General features: G+C 44.2%; 1 protein-coding gene across 2 annotated transcripts; it reads right to left on the bottom strand.

Annotated features, from left to right (window-relative positions):
- LOC124277932 lies at positions 1 to 9329 on the bottom strand. Of its 2 annotated transcripts, XR_006898941.1 has the most exons (3): positions 9254 to 9329; positions 159 to 1749; positions 1 to 88 (listed from the first exon to the last, which is right to left on the bottom strand). XR_006898941.1 is itself a non-coding variant. In XM_046713653.1 (2 exons), the coding sequence occupies exon 2, from the start codon at positions 1692 to 1694 to the stop codon at positions 690 to 692; it is 1005 nt and encodes a 334-aa protein (XP_046569609.1). In that variant the 5' UTR covers positions 1695 to 1749; positions 9254 to 9329; the 3' UTR covers positions 97 to 689. The 2 variants fall into 2 exon arrangements, 1 of the variants encoding a protein (XP_046569609.1); XM_046713653.1 differs by lacking the exon at positions 1 to 88 and having other exon boundaries at positions 97 to 1749.
- Positions 9330 to 22934: the final 13605 nt, after the last annotated feature.

Raw genomic sequence — 22934 nt, 5'->3', positions numbered from 1 at the left:
CAAACGTACACATTGTACCTCACGGGAGACCAGCACAAACGTGCACACTGTACCTTACGGGAGACCAACACAAACGTACACATTGTACCTTACGGGAGACCAGCACAGGATGACACATTGTACCTCACGGGAGTCCAACACACATGTACACATTGAACCTTACGGGAGTCCAACACAAACGTACACATTGTACCTTACGGGAGTCCAGCACAAACGTAAACATTGTACCTTACGGGAGTCCAACACAAATGTACACATTGTACCTTACGGGAGTCCAACACATGGAAATCGATCAAGGAACGTTACATTGTACCACACGAGATCTGAGCAATGTCACTGTACATCAGCAGCCATGTCCTACTACACTGTCTTCTGTCTATGTCCATCTGTTACAGCTCTTTCTAGGTAGCCATTATGTAAATGTCAGTTTGATCAGTGCGACGTTCAGTTCACCCATTGCTCTTATGTCATTGTGTGAAATCCGCTGGATCCCTTACCTCACTGCATTATCGATTTCACAAACACCTCATTCAACAGCAAATATACATCTGAATGATGAACTATATTCCTTTGTAATTCATCATAAATAAGAAGCATGCTTCAGTCTTAAACATACACATATTCACCAAACTAGCAATATATTCATGAAATTTTGTTCATGAACAATTTGAAAAGTATGTCATGGTGTCCTACTGATCAAGCTTTGCCTTCTTCCATAGTACATCATATGGCCAGCTTCTGAAATGAGTTGGGTCGAGTTTCTTGCCTCCAATGATAGGCTCGTATGCAGAATATTTCCAGCTTGATAATAACTCTACCAGGTTTTCACCATTGATATCTGTTTTCATGAGTACCCATTCCATAAGAATTGCTGGAACTTCAATCTCCTTGAAAAATCTGCCAGCACCACGGAGAACGTAATATTCAAATTCTTGTATGTCCATTTTCAAAACTGCTTTCTTGAATGGAAGGTATGGTAAAATATCATCTAAAGTTATAGTGTAAGAGTCAGATGGTTCACCGCAAGGTGATGTGAGCGACGATGTAGACGACGCTACAACACTTGTCCCTCCAAGATTGTCTGGAATACGCTTGAAATTCACGAGAGAATGGTTTGCACCTAGAGGATTAAATATAATTGTCATCCTGTCCGTAAATCCACCCTTCTGGATAGACTTACAAAGTCTTTGGACATTCTCTATAAGAGGGTCCACAGATACCACCTTCCTCCCAAACACGGCCACAGAAAGGGAGTAGGCACCAACATGAGACCCTAAGTCCATGAAGCCAAGATCTGGGTCCTTTTGCAGTTCTGACAAAACAAGTTTGATGTTGTTAGATTCCCATACTCCATTATGTTTTATTTTCTTGGACACCCACTTGTCAACCGCTACATCGTGTATGTGGATTGGCGTCAATCCTCGTGGTGTGTTCAGGGGGACACAATCAACATGCACTGTCCACGTGCAAAAATCATGAAGTTGCTGCATGTGACTTCCATTGAAACTATACACTTTAGTTTTACCAAGACTGGGACGAACTGGTGTATGCATGAACCTTTGATATGCCTCCGAGCGCATAAACTCGGTGGTCCCCACCCTGTGGGGTGAAAAGAAGGGTAGGATGACGTGCTCAACGATGAACATAGTGAGGGCACCAACAATCACCAGATAAAAGTGACGCGAGGGTTGCATTATGGTGTCAGGTGTCAGGTTGATATCTTCTGATGTTTCGAGGGCCAATCTGAAACTTAGATAAAGTCATTGACAGTTAATTCTAAGGCATTGTTTGATAGATATTTTCGGTTGAAGTCGAGCAAAGTTCGAGCTATATGACATCGGCCTGTAAGTAATGGAACCTGCAGCATGCAGCTTGTGGTTGACATCATGACGTACCGTCCACGTCATCGGCTACAATTGCAGGCAATCAACGACGTCGCTGGAGTGTCTGGAGGCCATTATATTTAGTCTTACACGGGAAACGGGAAACCAATCACCTATATCCTTTGAACTATATTTGATATGAATTACTTTAGTTCAGTTCCACATTCAGCTATTTATGTTATATATTTACCATAATCAGTTAAACTTACATTACAATGGAAATCTAATAACCCTATTAGATAAAGCTGTAATTAGTCAACCTTGAGTTTAATATATAGATGCAGTTGGCCCAGCATCGGCAGGAATAAGCAATTAGTACATCATTATCATGAACATGCTTTAAACCCAGCATTAGTTACAAGAAGATGAATTGTGAGTATATTTCTTATGTGCTTGTCGCAAGAGGCAACTAACGGGGTCGGATCGGTAGATCGATGCTCATGCTGTTGATCACTGGATTGTGAGGTCCAGATTCAGACAGACAGACAGACAGACAGTTTTATTCAGTAAAAGGCCACTGGCCCATAATACAGTCAAATGCGTGATCACACATCACATGAATGGTACACAATGATTTATAAAAATGTTCTGCTCTTCATTCTAATTTGTACATTATATAAGAATAAAGAAACATTCTTAATCATATCGACATTTGCAGATTGCATAATATGGATAAAGTTGTTTATCGTCGGCGGCTTACTTAAATATTTCCCAATATATTTCCCTCGAATATCGGAGAAACATTCACAAATATACAAAATATGCCACTCATCTTCAACAACATTAATACCTTTGGACTTACAAAATAAACAAAATCTTTCATTTGAAGCAATATTTTCATATCTCCCAGTCTCTATTGCTAGATTAAAGTTTCCGCATCTAAATTTTGAAAGGGCAGATCTCAAATTTAAATAAATATTACAATTTAAGTATTTTTCTACATCTAACAGAGTCTTATACTGACAATAATAAACAGTTTTATGTGAATTTTCAATGGAAGAATACCAGGATTGCTTAAATTATCGGTCAGTCTTTGTTTAAAAAGAAACATAAAATACTTGACATTACCAATATCCTGACTGACCCATGTATAGCCAAAACCATAAGTAAATAAAATATGTTTAACATTAGTTACCCAAGTTACACGTCCAACATCATCTAATGATTTCAGCATTTTGTAACAGTGTTTTGGGAGTCTGTTTGGGGGTAAGTACAATAAATGACACCAATATTTGATAACCTTAGTCATATATACAATTTGTAAAGGGAGTCTAGCACATTCTCCAAGTACCACATTATTACAAGTTAATTTACCAACTTTTAAGAAATACTTACAAAATTTAATTTGTACAGACTCTATGAGTTTACAATAACTGGTGCCCCAAACTTCAGCTCCATAACATAATATAGGTGAGATCATACAATCAAATATTTTAAACAAATCTTTACAATTGACACCACCCATTTTTCTTTGGAAGTTATTTACAGAAAATAATGCCTTATTGGCCTGAGAAACAAGACATGTCTGTGCTTTACTCCATACAAGTTTAGGTGTAAATACAAGTCCTAAATATTTATAAAAGGATACACATTCAATTTGTTTACCATTGTAATACCATTTTTCATAATCTCTTAAAGGGCCACCATTTCTAAAAACAAGAATCTTAGTCTTTTTAAGATTTACTGACATACCAGTGAGTTTACAAAATTTCTCAAGAACATTAATCTTTTTCTGTAATTGGTTGCATGTATCAGACAGTGCCGATATTCGATATTTACAGACTGCCGTAATATAGCTGGAATATTGCTGAGTGCGGCTTTAAACAACAAACAAAGAACATTAAGTGTACCAAACTGATGTTGCAGTATAGAACAACAGACTACACCTGCTATAGGCTATTTACATGTACGAGTATATAGAGGGAATCTATTCAGTCAATATATCACGTCACTGAGGTGAATTTAAGGATGAGTAAATCCCACATGATACATGCTGACATGTTTCCAAGTGGCAATACCCATCCGGCAAAGGTAAACCAACGAAACAAATCTAATGCTGACGCCATTGGGCAGCCTGGCGTGTCAACCTGACCCCGGCTCGGACTGTACAAAGACGGCCTTCACTACTGGGCGACAACGCCCACTGTCACTTTTTGTTTGATGATGATTTAAAGGGGGGGTCACCCATTTTGTTCTTGGGAGCTAGGGTGTGTCAGCAATTATTTTACACACGTACTGGGGTGGGGGGTCAGCAATTTTGTACATAAAACTATGTTTAAAATTATGCTAGAAATTATGGGAAGGGGAGGGGGTCATTGATTTTGTACATGACATGTTAGGGGAGGGGGGTCACTTATTTTGTACATCAATTTTAGGGGTGGGGTCTTTAACGTTGTACATGCTTCTCCATAAAAATCATCATCACCCCTCCCTAGCCATAAATTATGAACGGTCCTTAACTGTATTCGGGGGTCAGTGGACCCTACAACAGTTACCCAATCGCATTGCTGTTCCATGTTGTCCTGGGGGATGTAAGCCCGGACTCTACACTAGCCAGGTCTGTCTAAGGATGCTAAGTCAAGGAGTGAGGGGTCGGACAACCGTGACAGGATAGGCTCGTCCTATACTGGGAAACTGAGGGACGAAGACTAGAAAGCCCGCACCGCTCTATACCCTTGTTAAAGGTATTTGTTTAAACGGTTAACCTGATCACATGTCCCAATACATCGTTTTGATTCGTTGAAAAGTGTGTCTGACCATGAACTCATGGGATGCCTAATCTAAAAAATACCGGCCAACACTCAACGGTGAATCATCATCCCTTTACAACTGCCCTATTTTAACGTAAACTCGGTCTATTCTGTGTTTTTTGACGCCCTTCACCACGTGGCAGGTGGCTATACATCGTACACATAAAAGAGAGAGAGTGTATCATAGCCATGTGATTTTCCATATCCTGTAGATAACATAGTTAGTGGTGTGATCAAGTTTGTTGTTTGACTGCTGCTCTAACGTAAGCTTAATCTGTTCTGTCTTTTATAACGAATGTATTCGAATTAAATGGCAATGATCACGCGACACACACATATCCCTATCGATTTCTAGCGACATTTTGTCTTCATTACTTTCCACACAAAAATAGGGACATTGAAGCAAAGTCCAAAGTGGTTGAGTTAATCGGTTAAGTGTTTCAAAGTATTTATGATTTTTTAATGTAAATACAGTCAAGTGTTCACGGAATACATCATGTCGGTGTTGAAAATGGTGTGTGCGTCATTGTTTACATTTTCGTATAACTGCTTAACTAAAGTTTTCCCGCCCTAAAAGTAACGAATGGCGTCGTTCTGGTGACGTATACTTTGCCAATGAATTGATGAAAATGCTAACTTAAGAAAAAATTCGAGGGAACTTAAATGCTGCCCAGTACATGGATCAGATTTTGCAACCTGTCCTGCCTCCATTTATGCCGAGACATGGAACTGGCCCGGCTGACGTCCCACATTCATTCTCCACTAACAGGCGCCAATCCACTTTTGTTAACTTTCAAAAATGAACTTTATTTTTTCCTTTCATACTATGTATTAAATTAAAATTGGTTAGTGCCTAGATATGATGCTAAAACGATTTCCCTTTGGCAGTCGTAGATATTCTGATACAGACACTCAAACATAGACCAAAGATTCTGTCAGGTGACAGATACGTTACCTCTAGTATGCAACTTTGGGGTCAAGTTTTTACGTAATTACATTTTTCCTGCAACTTTGAATGTATTCATTTTAAAGCTTGAGTATCAAAGTACTTAGGAAAAGACACGTGCATTAATTGAATGTTGTTTTCAACCTTTAGTGTCACAAAATATTTTAGTTTCTTATTTCCTGATATTGCTCCAAATACATTTCCATCCACATGCATATGAGCTATTTTTAAGTGGTAAGGGTAGACTTGTTATTTGTTATTCTAGAGAAAGCTGATTTCTATATTCTCAAACTTTACACGGCGTTATTATAAAAGTATGCTGCCATTGACGCAAGAATTATGTTTCTTGATAGAGTTGCAGAAATTAATGTATCTGTCAAATTTTCAAAACAAGATAAAAACAATCTGCATTTTGAAGAAAACAAAGTTTTATTTTCCACGATGCGTCAAGAAATGGTCTCAGTTAAAATAGCAGTCAACGGTTCTTCACTTAACATAGCAGGCAATGTTTTCAGACAAATTGAGGACTTGAGGATATTTTCGCTGAAGAAATTCAGCTTCCAGTGTAATATATATGTTACTAGTTTGGTTCTTTATTGAAACACTAAATGGTGTTGTCAAGTAACTGAACAAATAATAGTTTTTATTATTACAAACCATTCATTATGTGTCTCATTGTACTCAGGAAATGTGCAGTAACGTATCTGTTCCAGGACAAATGTGCAGTAACGTATCTGTTCCAGGACAAATGTGCAGTAACGTATCTGTTCCAGGACAAATGTGCAGTAACGTATCTGTTCCAGGACAAATGTGCAGTAACGTATCTGTTCCAGGACAAATGTGCAGTAACGTATCTGTTCCAGGACAAATGTGCAGTAACGTATCTGTTCCAGGACAAATGTGCAGTAACGTATCTGTTCCAGGACAAATGTGCAGTAACGTATCTGTTCCAGGACAAATGTGCAGTAACGTATCTGTTCCAGGACAAATGTGCAGTAACGTATCTGTTCCAGGACAAATGTGCAGTAACGTATCTGTTCCAGGAGCTAGCATAACAAGTTTATAATTAACAATTTAAATTTAAATTTAAAAAGCATTATTTGTTCAGTTTAGTGTTTCAATGGTTGATTTGCTATTAAAGAACCAAACTAGTAACATATATATTACACTGGAAGCTGAATTTCTTCAGCGAACATATCCTCAAGTCCTCAGTTTGTAGCTTCATGTTTGTTACTTTGCACGTGGAAAGTACTATGCGAAGATATCCTGAACTTTCACTGGATGGATAACCTGTAGGACCTTCTGGAGCGACCTACTGGATCAGGTTCCACTAAACAGAGAATGTCCTCAACTGGAACCAAAATCTCACCAGGTTCACAGGGCCATTGGAATTGTTTCGGGCCTTTTGTGACCAAAATCTCATCAGGTTCACCAGGCCATTTGAATTGTTTCGGGGCTTTTGTTGTCGGACTGACAATGAAGGAATCAAACGCTTCTAAATCCACTTCATCCACTCCCAGAACTTGTCCAACGCACCACTAGTCATCATACACTGCAGTAATGAATGACTTTACATCTGGGACCTGTTCTTGGATTTAAAAATCTGTGAGCAGCCAGTGATTCTCATTTACAGATCCTTTTTCACCAAAGCTCCAGTCATGAGAACCTCATTTTGGTTTTGTGCGTTACCATTGCAGATGACATGTTTTGTCTAACAATCACAAAGCTGCGCAAGGAATATATTGATAAATCATTTGGATGTTGCTTTAAACATGCTTGTATGTTAATTACCTCAAAGATATACCATTCTCTTTTTATACTGACGCTCAGAAAAAAATGAGCTTAATAAACAGATACGTTACTTTGTAAATCAGATACGTTAGTAGCAGAATGATAAGAAAACATAGTTTTTCATCATTTCTATTTAATCTGCGAACCCTATGCTAAACTACAAGTCAAAGAGCACCCAGTAAGCCAGAAAAAGAACTGTGATGACCATGATGTGTTGTTAATTACCTATGTTCATCAGAGTGCCCCAACAAACTATCTTGGTAAGCTTTAACAATCTTCTTCCTGTGTACTTTTTTTAGCTGGTAACGTGTCAAATGACAGAACTCACACCGACTGTGCAAATAACGCACGATTTAAATGTAATTTCTGCGGGAAATTTGAAATTTGTACATATACAGATAACGAGTAACGCATCTGTTGGTGACGTGTTTGTTAGGCAAAAGCGTTTCTGGGTTTAGAATTAGGTGTAAACTGTAATCAGCAATTTCCAGGCTGTATGAACTAAGTAAGGTGAGGGTGTTGCATGTGTGTACGTTATACAGCAGTGAAGAAGTTACGTTTCGAGGAATTCTAGATTCCCTGGTAACGCATCTGTTCAAATTCTCGCGTACCTGTCAAAATCAAACTGAAAACACAGCATACAACTGAAATTATTGTCTTAAACCTAATATCAAAAACCTAGTCCAAAACATCCCGAGTGTCAAGTTTTAAGTTTTGCTTACTATACAATAACATGTGTTCAAAAGGGGCGTTGAAATGAGTCAAGTCTTATTGCTGTGATTACTGCTTGTATAAATCATGATTTGTTAGTTTTATAATAATAATAATGTTAAAATTTGTATAGCGCCTGAATCCAAGGTTTGCTCTTGGTCGAATGCTCTGTGGAAAAGAACTGTTTTTAGTTCTTTTTTGAATGGAATGATGTCTGACAAGTTTTTTCAAGTTTTCAGGTAGTTGGTTCCATAACAGAGGACCTGCTTTGGCGAAAGCTCTATCGCCATAACTCGCTCTGCGGGTAGAGGGCACTACTGCTTGTTTTAAAGAGGCTGATCTCAGGGTTCGCGATGGCTGATACCATGACACTAGTTCAGTCAGGTATTCTGGAGCTTGGTTGTGAAGGGCCTTGTGCACAAACACCAACACCTTGAAGACAATTCTTTGTCTGATTGGCAGCCAATGCAGTGTACGTAATGTTGGCGTGATGTGTTCATATTTGCCTGCACCAGTGATGAGTCTTGCTGCTGCATTTTGTACTCTGGTGAGTTTGTTGAGAGTTTGCTGCGATATGCCAAACATCAGGGAGTTGCAATAGTCCAATCGTGAGATAACCAGTGCTTGGACTAATGACTGGATAGCTGATCTGTCAATGAAGTGCTTGATTTGGCTGATGTTTCTCAGATGGAAAAAGGCGGATTTACAGACAGTGTCTGCATGCCGATCCATACTCAGGGAGGAGTCAAAGATAACTCCGAGGTTTCGAGCTTGATCACTTGGTGATATTGTGCTGTCTCCTATCTTTAAGGTTGGGAAATCCATTTTCCCTGATAGAGACCTTGGCCTCAGGATCAAAAGTTCTGTCTTGTCATTGTTCAACTTCAGATAGTTGGTAGACATCCAACATCTTATGTCGTCGATAGCTTTACTCGTTAATGCAAATGTCGACTCAGCAGATGTTTGTAGAGGCTTGAAGCCTAGGTACAACTGTGTGTCGTCTGCATAAAGGTGAAACGATAGGTTATGCCGTCTTGCAATGTTATGGAGGCATAAGGTTAAACATGAACGCGCAACAATGTGACAACCCAAATTTTCTAACATGTAGAACTTGTATAGCTAACTAAACACGTAAAGCTGAGGTGAAACAATAACAGCTTACAGTTACTTACTTTGTGTGGTATTGTCAAAACGAGAAAGATCCAAAGCAACAGATCCCGCCTGATGATATGTGTGGGGAATGAAAGCCTGCAACACGGGTGTGAATATCTTGGTACTGAAAGACACTGAAGTGCGTGTCAATACCGACAAGCTGTGACCTGATACATAAATAGCTAACGATCTGGCGAGGTGGGCACTGATATTGTTTATTTATTGCACAACATTGTAATACCTGGAAACAAGTTAAGCACCCCTAAATACGTTGGCTGCTATCAGAACTATGTTCCAGTTCAGCTCGTGTATGACGATACGTATTATAATAATGTGCATTTAAGAAACTGTTGCAAGTGTAATTATTGAAAGTGTCTCCCAAACATAGCATGTCCAGAAGCCAACCCACGAATGTTACTTGACTCATCTAGACGTGTCACGTTTAAGACTATTGGACTTATCTAGACGTGTCACGTTCAAGACTACTGGACTTATCCAAATAGCTAACGATCTGGCGAGGTTTGATTTAAACATATTTATTCAAGAGAATGGATTGGGTACAAGTTATGCCAACTTAGTGAAACCCTCTCCTATTTACAGTGCTTACATGCAAAAGTGAAACAAACTATATGTACAGGGATAGAAAGATATATACAAAATGATATATACAATACAATGAATACATGAATTATTTAGATCATACACATTATATCCAATCACTGAACCTTTTGGAATTTGATATATATTTTTGAACTTCTTTAAAAATGTGAATATTGTCACTATACGGAAGATCTGCACTGCCATTTAATAGTACGTCTAGGTTTGTTGGTGCTTTAATGTTACAAATTCTGCTACTATTTTGAAACATTTCCTGTCTGATAACAGAATACAAAGAACATTCCATAAAATAATGTTGAAATTTTTTTACAGGTAAATTTACAATTACATTCGGGGTTCTCTATGAGACCGATCCGATATAGATCACCATTTAATCTACTATTTGAATATCTTAGCTGGGTATGAATTACATTGAGTTTTCTATTACCAAATGAGAAATATCCTGGTGCTTTTGACTTACGCGAGCTTATATGCGATTTAAAACTTTTAAGGGAAACTGATTCTCTAACATATAAAAGGAGATTATTCCAAAGTTGTGCAGATGATGGGAAAAATGATTGACTGTAGAGATTTGTGCGGGAATAGTACAGGGAAAGATCACGAATGTTGCTAAGATTATAATTTGTCCTAGATTCAACAGTTTGCGGCATAAGATCACAAAGGTAGGATGGAGCATTTTTGTTGTATATATTATAGAATAAAGACAGTTTACGACATCTTCTTTCTTTTAACATTTGCCAACCTGTTTCATATATCAGAGTATCTCTGTAACGGGGATGGCTCTTTCACAATGACACAACTCCGTTGAGGCTGCAAGTTCCTTTTTATTACTGTAGTTTGTATATAATAATACAAGTATGAAACAATGTATATGAATATATAACATTCCATCAAAATACCTATTTTATCACATTCATTCATTTCATTGCACATTGTTCAGATAATTAACATTCACAGCACTACCACTGAACATATGAAAAGAACTCAAAATAAATTGACATCACAAAATCAATGGTTCAGTTTCATATTAAGATCCTTAGGAATTATGGAACACATTTGGCATCTTCAAACAATGAAACATCAGCATGTCTTACCATCTATGGGACAACTTGATTCAAACTGGCCACATGTTGTGAGGCCCCAACAAAACACCAAGGACCTAAAATATGTATGTTTTAATTAGCATGGAAATGCTAATTCTCACCAGTAAAGTAAACGTACAATCTGTTTGGACTCAAACATTAATCTGAATCATTTGTAAGTGAAATTATTGACACCAACAATTTCTAACCATAGGTCAAAATATACCTCCACCAAATGCATAAATTCAGTTACAATAAATACTGAATTAACCTTTCAACAATTAAACATATTTTTATAGTTTATTCCTTTTATATAAAACCAAATGTAACTAACCTGTAATTCACCAAAGTCACAATCCTCCATCCATGACTTTCAAACCACCTTGCCAGGTTGGGAGAAAGACAGCAAGTGAACAAACTTAACACTTTCCAAATGCAACGCAATTCAACATCCAATCAAGATGCTGCACATCTTCAGCCAATGAAAACCAAGGACAAGACAGCAGACCTGACCTCCTTAAGACTTGGCTAATTTGCATAGGAACTACTTTCAACCCATGACCCAGTGGTGACTATAAATAAATCATGGACTTGTGAAAATGTAAACCTTTTCACTGACAATTGTATTATTGTTTCAGGTGTTATTAATTGATTCCAAACAGGAACATAAGACAAGACATATTAAAATAGATTGCTTTTCCAGAACATTTTACTATTTGTATATTTTGTACTTGTTACACACTTGTATTTATTACACACTTGTTTTGTACTTGTTACACACTTCCTCCCCAGGGGAAAATGACGTCCTCGTCATTTCCATCAATCTTTTATTACAGACAAGATTGTTTGTTTGACCTCAGAAGGAACAGTTTGAAAGAAATCAGATTGTGCTAAATCACACAGAACAATTGCTTTTTCAAGCCATTGTTGCGTTGAAACACTTTGCGAAATAAACTGACCTGATGTTAACCAATCTGGTTGACGTCGTATTCTACCAGAACGACGAGGCAACTGCTCTGCCTGAACCTCCTGAGCAGAGGAATCATCTGTCATTGTGGACTCGGTTGTTGCTGATTCAGCATCACTGGTTCTAATATCTATGATATCCTCTAAAGTAGGTGATACAACACACGGTGGGTCCATTGTTACCACAACCTCATCATCAGAACCAACCTCATCTACCTCATCGACAACTCCATCAATTACATCCTCAACAGAAACCTCATGAACCTCTTCAGGAGCATGCTGTGGCAATGAAGTTCGTGTTCTTGGCTTTGGAACTGGTGCAACCTTTTCCTCTGAGCACGGAAGAAACCCTATAGGTAGCAGATGATTCCTGTGAAGACACCTTTGCCTACCAACTCCATCCTCCCGTTGCACCCGAAATACTGGAATTCCAACATTAGGTTGATCAAGCACCACATACACCTGTTGTTCCCACTTATCAGAGATCTTATGTTTACCCTCAAAGGCAAGAGCATGGACCAAAACCCTGTCTCCAACATGAAGAGTGGCTAAACGAGCTTTCTCGTCATAATTTCGCTTTTGACGCTCCTGAGCTTTCTTTGTTGAACTAGACGCTAACTCATAAGATTCCTTCAAACGACCTCTCAAAGTTTCAACATACTTTGACAACGAACACTGTTTATCACCAGTTTCTAACCCGAACGCTAAATCTATTGGCAAACGAGGATGGTGACCAAACATTAGAAAGTGTGGAGAATAACCTGTGGTTTCATGACGTGTGCAGTTGTATGCATGAACGAGTGGATTGACATGAGATTTCCAATCAGACTTTTGAGACGGTTGCAAGGTACCCAGCATATCCAACAAAGTGCGATTGAAACGTTCAGTGAGACCATTACCCATGGGGTGATACGGTGTGGTGTGGGATTTGTTCATACCTGTGAGATAACACAATTCCCGAATGATCTTGCTCTCAAAATTCGCTCCTTGGTCGCTATGGATACGGGCTTTAATTCCATAATGCACAATGAACTGATTAAAAAGAGCTTCAGCTGTTGTTTTTGCTGTCATATTTCGCGTCGGCACGGCCTGTGCATACTTCGTGAAATGGTCCGTAATGACCAAAATATGCTGAAAACCACCTTTTGATGATTCAAGATTCAAGATTCAAGAAAATCCAAACAAACCAACTCCAATGGCTGTGTTGTCTGTATACTAACCAGCGATGTTTTAGAACCAGTAGGAGTTTTTCGACGCAAACACCTGGGACAACCACCAATCCAATCCTGCACATCCCTTGCCATGCCTGGCCAGTAAAACCTGTCCTGTAAAAGAGATAAAGTGCGATTTCTACCAAGATGCCCCATGTCATTATGCAAATACTCCAAAGACTTCTCACGATACAAAGCTGGAAGAACAAGTTGGTTGATTGGTTTTCCATCTTTCTCACATTTCCTATACAACACTCCGTCAATCAAATGAAGGTGATCAAAAGTCTTACAGAAAGCAATCTCCTCAAAAGAACCAACAAACTTCTGTACCTTTGGTTTAGAACCAGACCGAACCTGTTTGATAACCCATTGGAGAACCCTATCCTCAGACTGTGCTTTCCGCCAGTCCCGCTTGGTCATATCACTTAAACTGGAACCAGAAACATCACACAATGTGTCAATGACAACATTTGAAGAGCTTAGACACTCGACATACGGCCGAGCATCCACAATCCCACTAATTGCCTGTACAGCTTCTGTCGAAATCCGTTCTGTGTGAACTTGTCCCAACTCTTCCACCTGTCCTGGAACCCTCGATAGCGCATCCGCATCCCCATTGGCCTTGCCAGGGCGATACCTAATGCTGAAATCATAAACTGCAAGTGTTGCAAGCCATCTATGACCAGTCGCATCAAGTTTAGCACTTGTTAAAACATAGATTAACGGGTTGTTATCTGTGAAAACCACAAAGTTGTTCCCATAAAGGTAATCACGAAACTTTTCACTTATTGACCATTTGAGACACAAAAACTCCAACTTATGAGCAGAATAATGTTGTTCTGATTTCTTGAGACCACGACTAGCGTAACTAATGACCCGTTTCTCTCCATCCTGAAACTGATAAAGAACAGCACCGAGACCTTTTGTAATAGCATCAATATGCAATTCAAACGGCAAAGAAAAATCACAGAAACCAAGGATTGGAGGCGATGTTAACCTGTGCTTCAATTCTTGAAATGCCTGCTCTTGTGCCGTGTCCCATTTCCATACCGTATTAGCAGAATTCTTTCGTCTCTTCTTTGGAATGGGATTTGGAAGAACATCACACAATGGTCTGGAAATCTGAGAGAAATTGCGAACAAACCGACGGTAGTAACCTGCGAAACCAAGGAAACGTCTTACCTCCTCAGGCGATGATGGTGTCGGCCAATTCCGAAAAGCCTCAACTTTCCCAGGATCAGGTTCTACTCCTCTCTCAGACACAATATGACCAACATAAGAGACTTTCCGTTTGAAAAAATGGCATTTCTTGGGAGCTAATTTCAAGTTGCTATCCTCGATTCTCTGGAAAACTTTACCCAGCCTGTCAAGATGCTCATCTAATGTCTTGGAAAACACAACAATGTCATCAATATACACCAGGCAAATACTCCCGATAACACTTAACACCCTGATCATCATCCTCAACAACATCACCCTGAACAGTAACAGTGCCTGTATTTTGTTGTGAAGAATAACTTCGACCCTGAGACCAACGACCTCGTGACCCAGAACTTAACCAAACCTGAAGAGGTTTTCAATTCTTCGAAGAGAGTCGTCCTTGGGGTACATATTATGCATTTTCCACGCTGAAAATGTCCTGTGACAGTTGTATCAATGTTTTTTGAATAAAAAGATTGTACAATACATAAACTTTTTTATTTATTATACGGCCCCCACCTCGCGGAGTTACCTCCCGTTGCGCATGCGCACCAACTGGGTAATCACCTAGGCCCGTATCATCATTCCTTCTGCTGAATAAATCAGTGAACAGAATTGCGGGGAGGCGGGAGGCCCTACCCCAAGGACGACTCTCTTCGAAGAATTGAAAACCTCTTCAGGTTTGGTTAATTCTTCTTCATAGAGGTCGTCCTTGGGGTACATACTATGCATAAACACAGATTCCCAAAGACCGGAGGCCAGGGAGGAGGGAATTCTGTCCAAGCACACACAATTAGCTATCGTTAATTGAATAATGTAACAGACGCCATAACACTCACCTGTCACATGTCCCAGTTTTCGCTTCCGCGAGAGGCATTATGGGAGGGGAACTGACAGGGAGGATTTGTACTCGAAGACGACCTCAAAGGTTTGCATAGTAATTCGCACATGGTGCGAAATGTAAACAAAGCCCCACCCACCTTGTGTCGATTAGTGAGCACCGTAGGGGGGGAATGTCAAAACGCTCACAATCGACCTAAATACTCCGTAGAGGATCGAAATGAGGTTATTTAGCTCCCATTAGCGGATATGTCAATAAAACTCAGTATTGAACAACAGCGTCAACAAAACCAAGTAACCAAGACTCACTCGGTCAGGGTGGCAGGACACTGTCCACTGGTGAGAACAGAACGGCCAAAGCTCGCACGATTACGGGAAAGTGTACCAAGCTGATAATGCCGAATAAACGTGCTAGGCCGGCTCCAAATAGCGGCAGAGCAGATCTCTTCAATGGGGAGTGTCGATGCAAAAGCTTTTGATGCGGTTACTGCCCTGACCGAGTGAGCCTTCAACCCCTCAGGGGGAGGCTTGCCCTTAGCCTGATAAGCAGCACAAATACACGAAACTAGCCAGCGAGACAAAGTCTGCTTGCTCGCCGGCACACCAGCCTTCCCGCCACCGTAACATCAGAACAGCTGGGTACCCGTCACAGTTCCCTGCGTTCGTTTAATATAGACTTTGAGGGTCTTACGGACATCAACGGGTGAGTGCTCATTGCAGAGGTCCCGATGTGGAAGGCTGGGTAAGAGTGGGAAGTTCAATAGGAGCTGTTACATGGAAAGCGTGATCGACCCGGCGGTGTGCATTATCCGGGAGGCGAATACTGACACGATCAGTGTGAAACACAGTCAGCGCCGGGTCGGACGACATAGCTTGTAAATCGCCGACCCTACGCCCAGATGTTACCGCCACCAGATAAACAGCCTTCCAAGTTAACAACTGAATGGAAATAGCCGATAGGTGTGAGAAAGTGGGACCGGACAGCCAATCGAGCACAATTGACAAATCCCAAGGTGGGCTGGTTCACCTGACAGCAGGTCGAACCCGATCCGCGCCAGCGAGAAAGCGCTGTACGAGAGGGTGCTGCCCCAGAAGAGCACCATCGACAGGGGTGTGAAAAGTGGAAATAGCGGTGGAGTAGCCACGAATGGTTGAAGCCGCCAGGCCTTCTTCCAAATGGGCTTGCAAAAACTCCAATACTCGGACTAAATCCGCAGAAAGGGATCTGCAATCCCCTATCTGAACACCAGCGCGCATAAGCGGGACCACCTATCCTCATACTGAGCGTTTGTCGAATCCATACTCGAAGCCAGAATTGTGTCTGCAACTGCTGCAGGAATTCCGCGTGCCTCGAGGCTAGACCTGACAGAGGCCAAGCCACCCACTGAATCCCCAGGAGATAAACAGGGTGTACCTGACAATCGCACTGGTCGCACCAGAGGAGAAAGTCCCATGTCTCCCAGAGGAGCGCTCGGGACACCGTGCCGCCTTGCTTCAGGATGTACGACATGGCCGTCTGGTTGTCCAACTGAAAACGAACCACCTGGCCCTGGACATGCTCTCGGAAGCGTTCGAAAACCAACCGCACAGCTCTCAGTTCCAACACGTTGATGTGAAGGTGGGCTCCGGCTTCGGACCAGAGTCCGGACACCAACAGACTGCCCAGAACACACCCCCCCAGCCCGTGAAGGACGCATCGGTCTGAACTGTAAGAGCTGGCGTCGGGATTTCCAAGGGGATCCCCCTGGTGAGATTCCCGACATTGGTCCACCACTGAAGGTGAGGTATCAACCACCCGGGGACTGAGACTCCGCTCCAGGTCCTCCGAGTGAGCCCACAGGCTCGCTAAAGCTTGCTGTATAGGGCGCATCCTCAACCGCGCCCGCCACACTACAGAGATCATCGCCGCCATATGGCCCAGTAGACGGAGCCAAGTCCGTGCTGGTGCCTGGGGCTGGGAGAGGAACGAAGACACCATCTCCCGTACTCTATGGACCCGGTCGGGCGACAAGGAAACGAGATCCTTGTGTGTTTGGAACCTCGCCCCGAGAAAAACCTAGTCCTGGGCGGGTACCAGGTCGGATTTCTTGAGGTTGATGATCCACCCCAGTCAAACTAGAATGTCTATCACTGTGTGAGTAGCATCTAGGCTCGCTGGCTGTGTTAGTGCGCCGAGCAACCAGTCGTCTAGGTAAGGGTAACAACGCCTTCCTTGCGAGCGAGCGAGGGTAGCCGGGACTAACATGAGCTTGTTGAACACCCTTGGGGCAGTGGATATGCCGAAGGGGAGCACCGTGAATTGGTAACACATCCCGTCGTAAGAGAACCGAAGGTACTGCTTGAACGATGGATGTATGGGCACATGCAGATACGCATCCTTGAGGTCGATTGACGTGAGCCAATCGCCGGGCTGAACAGAGGAGATCACCGAGCGCAGTGTCTCCATCTTGAAGGATGGTACTTCTAGCATGCGATTCAACCCCTTGAGGTTGAGAATGGGACGGAACCCGCCGTCTTTCTTCGAGACGAGGAAGTACGTGGAGTAAAATCCCGCCTGTTCCTCTCCCGGTGATATGCGTTCGATTGCGGACTTGTCCAGCAAAGCCTGGACTTCGTCGCGCAATATGTCCGCCCTTGCCTGACATGACGGCACCGGAGTGCGGCGTATGCCGGTGAAGTCGGGCGGACCTCACTTCCACAGTGGTAAATGGCCTACACTGATGGTGGACAGCACCCATGTGTTGTTTGTAGCCTTCTCCCACTCCGACAGGAATAGAGAGAGGCGGCCTCCCACTGGGATGTGGGGTAAGAAGCCGCGTGTGTGGTCCCGAGTAGCGGAGCTGACTGGGAGTGACACACGGCTGGGTCTACAGCCTGATGGGTTAACGGGAGGTCGGGGCAGACCTCCGCCAGCGCCAAAAGGCTGGGAGCTAGTCGAAGAGGACTGCTCTTTGCCCTTACCCTTGGCAGACCGGTTCCTCCGCCTACCCCTGCCAAACGGCCGAAGCCAGCCAGCGGACTCGGGTATAGGCTGCACCCCGGCGGAGGAAGGTGGAACGGGAGCGCGGGGGCGAGAAGCCCGCGGGTGCTCCAACAAGGCCTTAGAGTCCTTGAAGGAGGTAGCTGCAGCGGCAGCCTCCCGTATGACCTGCTGGGCCCCAGGAAACAGCGTCGCTCCCAGACGGTAGGGAAGGGCCAGCAAGGTCTGCTGTGTAGCTGCCGAGTACCGAGACGTCGACAGCCACAGCTTGCACATCCCCATGACTGCGCACATCACCGTCGACGCAGCGGACAGCAAGGAGTCGCGCGCGAGGTGTGCCTGGACTTCGGATAACTGACGGAGTAGCACGACAAGCGGAGATACATCTCCAGCATGCCACTCCGCCTCCAGGGCCGACCTCTGGATCGAGGAGAGGTAGGCCTCATGGACCACGACCCACACCTGCTGCATAGCGTTCCGGTAGACCTCCTCGTAGGTCCGGTACGCATGCCGCAGGGGGGCGCCCGCGAGCGCAAACGGTGGTGTTAAACGACCTTGCCGAGCAGCCAGAGCTGCTCCAGAGGAAGCCGAGCCTCCCCCCAAGGCGACCGAAGTAAACACGCACTCATCCACCATTGGAACCGCGAACAGGGAATCCTCCCCCAGCTGGTACCTCCGGACAAGCTCAGGCAAGTCGAAACGGAGGCGAGACCCAGACAGAAGGGGATCGACCACGTCCTGGACCAACGACGGTAGAATACGGAGCAGCGTCTGCGTAGGCTGCCTACGGGCAAACGCCTCGCCTGGCAGGCGGAACTCAGACGAGTCCGAGCGGCTGGCAGGCACCGCGGCCTGGGGTAGGTACTCGGCAATGCGTTGCCGGACCTCCCGCAGAGCCGACGAAAAACGGAAGGCACCCTCCTGCTCCTCAACCTCCCCAGTATCCATGGACTCGGCGCCCGAGCCCGAGTCCGAGGCTGGGTCTCCTTGCGAAGAGGACCCGAACCCTGACCCGGTGGGCGGACTAGCACCAGGCACAGAAGAGGGAGGAGCAGACAGAGCGCCCGGCGTCAGCGCCTGTCATCACGCAGGGACCCCGGTCCCGAGACGCTGGAGGCAGACCAGGCAGAACTGGTGCCTCCGCTCTCATGGGGCGGGACGGCGCCGGGATCGGAACCGCCAGTCCCGCTTGGTCATATCACTTAAACTGGAACCAGAAACATCACACAATGTGTCAATGACAACATTTGAAGAGCTTAGACACTCGACATACGGCCGAGCATCCACAATCCCACTAATTGCCTGTACAGCTTCTGTCGAAATCCGTTCTGTGTGAACTTGTCCCAACTCTTCCACCTGTCCTGGAACCCTCGATAGCGCATCCGCATCCCCATTGGCCTTGCCAGGGCGATACCTAATGCTGAAATCATAAACTGCAAGTGTTGCAAGCCATCTATGACCAGTCGCATCAAGTTTAGCACTTGTTAAAACATAGATTAACGGGTTAACCAAAAAGTTGTTCCCATAAAGGTAATCACGAAACTTTTCACTTATTGACCATTTGAGACACAAAAACTCCAACTTATGAGCAGAATAATGTTGTTCTGATTTCTTGAGACCACGACTAGCGTAACTAATGACCCGTTTCTCTCCATCCTGAAACTGATAAAGAACAGCACCGAGACCTTTTGTAATAGCATCAATATGCAATTCAAACGGCAAAGAAAAATCACAGAAACCAAGGATTGGAGGCGATGTTAACCTGTGCTTCAATTCTTGAAATGCCTGCTCTTGTGCCGTGTCCCATTTCCATACCGTATTAGCAGAATTCTTTCGTCTCTTCTTTGGAATGGGATTTGGAAGAACATCACACAATGGTCTGGAAATCTGAGAGAAATTGCGAACAAACCGACGGTAGTAACCTGCGAAACCAAGGAAACGTCTTACCTCCTCAGGCGATGATGGTGTCGGCCAATTCCGAAAAGCCTCAACTTTCCCAGGATCAGGTTCTACTCTCTCTCAGACACAATATGACCAACATAAGAGACTTTCCGTTTGAAAAATGGCATTTCTTGGGAGCTAATTTCAAGTTGCTATCCTCGATTCTCTGGAAAACTTTACCCAGCCTGTCAAGATGCTCATCTAATGTCTTGGAAAACACAACAATGTCATCAATATACACCAGGCAAATACTCCGATAACACTTAACACCCTGATCATCATCCTCAACAACATCACCCTGAACAGTAACAGTGCCTGTATTTTTGTTGTGAAGAATAACTTCGACCCTAGGACCAACGACCTCGTGACCCAGAACTTAACCAAACCTGAAGAGGTTTTCAATTCTTCGAAGAGAGTCGTCCTTGGGGTACATATTATGCATTTTCCACGCTGAAAATGTCCTGTGATAGTTGTATCAATGTTTTTTGAATAAAAAGATTGTACAATACATAAACTTTTTTATTTATTATACGGCCCCCACCTCGCGGAGTTACCTCCCGTTGCGCATGCGCACCAACTGGGTAATCACCTAGGCCCGTATCATCATTCCTTCTGCTGAATAAATCAGTGAACAGAATTGCGGGGAGGCGGGAGGCCCTACCCAAGGACGACTCTGAAGAAGGGTGAAAACCTCTTCAGGTTTGGTTAATTCTTCTTCATAGAGGTCGTCCTTGGGGGTACATACTATGCATAAACACAGATTCCCAAAGACCCGGAGGCCAGGGAGGAGGAATTCTGTCCAAGCACACACAATTAGCTATCGTTAATTGAATAATGTAACAGGCGCCATAACACTCACCTGTCACATGTCCCAGTTTTCGCTTCCGCGAGAGGCATTATGGGAGGGAACTGACAGGGAGGATTTGTACTCGAAGAGCGACCTCAAAGGTTTGCATAGTAATTCGCACATGGTGCGAAATGTAAACAAAGCCCCACCCACCTTGTGTCGATTAGTGAGCACCGTAGGGGGGAATGTCAAAACGCTCACAATCGACCTAAATACTCCGTAGAGGATCGAAATGAGGTTATTTAGCTCCCATTAGCGGATATGTCAATAAAACTCAGTATTGAACAACAGCGTCAACAAAACCAAGTAACCAAGACTCACTTTCGGTCAGGGTGGCAGGACACTGTCCACTGGTGAGAACAGAACGGCCAAAGCTCGCACGATTACGGGAAAGTGTACCAAGCTGATAATGCCGAATAAACGTGCTAGGCCGGCTCCAAATAGCGGCAGAGCAGATCTCTTCAATGGGGAGTGTCGATGCAAAAGCTTTTGATGCGGTTACTGCCCTGACCGAGTGAGCCTTCAACCCCTCAGGGGGAGGCTTGCCCTTAGCCTGATAAGCAGCACAAATACACGAAACTAGCCAGCGAGACAAAGTCTGCTTGCTCGCCGGCACACCAGCCTTCCCGCCACCGTAACATCAGAACAGCTGGGTACCCGTACGGATTCCCTGCGTTCGTTTAATATAGACTTTGAGGGTCTTACGGACATCCAACGGGTGAGTGCTCGTTGCAGAGGTCCCCGATGTGGAAGGCTGGGTAAGAGTGGGAAGTTCAATAGGAGCTGTTACATGGAAAGCGTGATCGACCTTCGGGCGGTACGTATCCGGGAGGCGAATACTGACACGATCAGTGTGAAACACAGTCAGCGCCGGGTCGGACGACATAGCTTGTAAATCGCCGACCCTACGCCCAGATGTTACCGCCACCAGATAAACAGCCTTCCAAGTTAACAACTGAATGGAAATAGCCGATAGGTGTGAGAAAGTGGGACCGGACAGCCAATCGAGCACAATTGACAAATCCCAAGGTGGGCTGGTTCACCTGACAGCAGGTCGAACCCGATCCGCGCCAGCGAGAAAGCGCTGTACGAGAGGGTGCTGCCCCAGAAGAGCACCATCGACAGGGGTGTGAAAAGTGGAAATAGCGGTGGAGTAGCCACGAATGGTTGAAGCCGCCAGGCCTTCTTCCAAATGGGCTTGCAAAAACTCCAATACTCGGACTAAATCCGCAGAAAAGGGATCTGCAATCCCCCTATCTGAACACCAGCGCGCATAGCGGGACCACCTATCCTCATACTGAACGTTTGTCGAATCCCGCCTCGAAGCCAGAATTGTGTCTGCAACTGCTGCAGGAATTCCGCGTGCCTCGAGGCTAGACCTGACAGAGGCCAAGCCACCCACTGAATCCCCAGGAGATAAACAGGGTGTACCTGACAATCGCACTGGTCGCACCAGAGGAGAAAGTCCCATGTCTCCCAGAGGAGCGCTCGGGACACCGTGCCGCCTTGCTTCAGGATGTACGACATGGCCGTCTGGTTGTCCAACTGAAGACGAACCACCTGGCCCTGGACATGCTCTCGGAAGCGTTCGAAAACCAACCGCACAGCTCTCAGTTCCAACACGTTGATGTGAAGGTGGGCTTCGGCTTCGGACCAGAGTCCGGACACCGACAGACTGCCCAGAACACACCCCCAGCTCGTGAGGGACGCATCGGTCTGAACTGTAAGAGCTGGCGTCGGGATTTCCAAGGGGATCCCCCTGGTGAGATTCCCGACATTGGTCCACCACTGAAGGTGAGGTATCAACCACCCGGGGACTGAGACTCCGCTCCAGGTCCTCCGAGTAAGCCCACAGGCTCGCTAAAGCTTGCTGTATAGGGCGCATCCTCAACCGCGCCCGCCACATTACAGAGATCGTCGCCGCCATATGGCCCAGTAGACGGAGCCAAGTCCGTGCTGGTGCCTGGGGCTGGGAGAGGAATGAAGACACCATCTCCCGTACTCTATGGAACTGAC

This window comes from Haliotis rubra, unplaced genomic scaffold, assembly GCF_003918875.1.
Source record: "Haliotis rubra isolate DU_JTF1 unplaced genomic scaffold, ASM391887v1 Scf23, whole genome shotgun sequence".
Classification (NCBI taxonomy): domain Eukaryota; kingdom Metazoa; phylum Mollusca; class Gastropoda; order Lepetellida; family Haliotidae; genus Haliotis; species Haliotis rubra.
The sequence above is the reverse complement of the archived record's forward strand: the minus strand, read 5'-3'. Positions and strand labels throughout refer to the sequence as shown.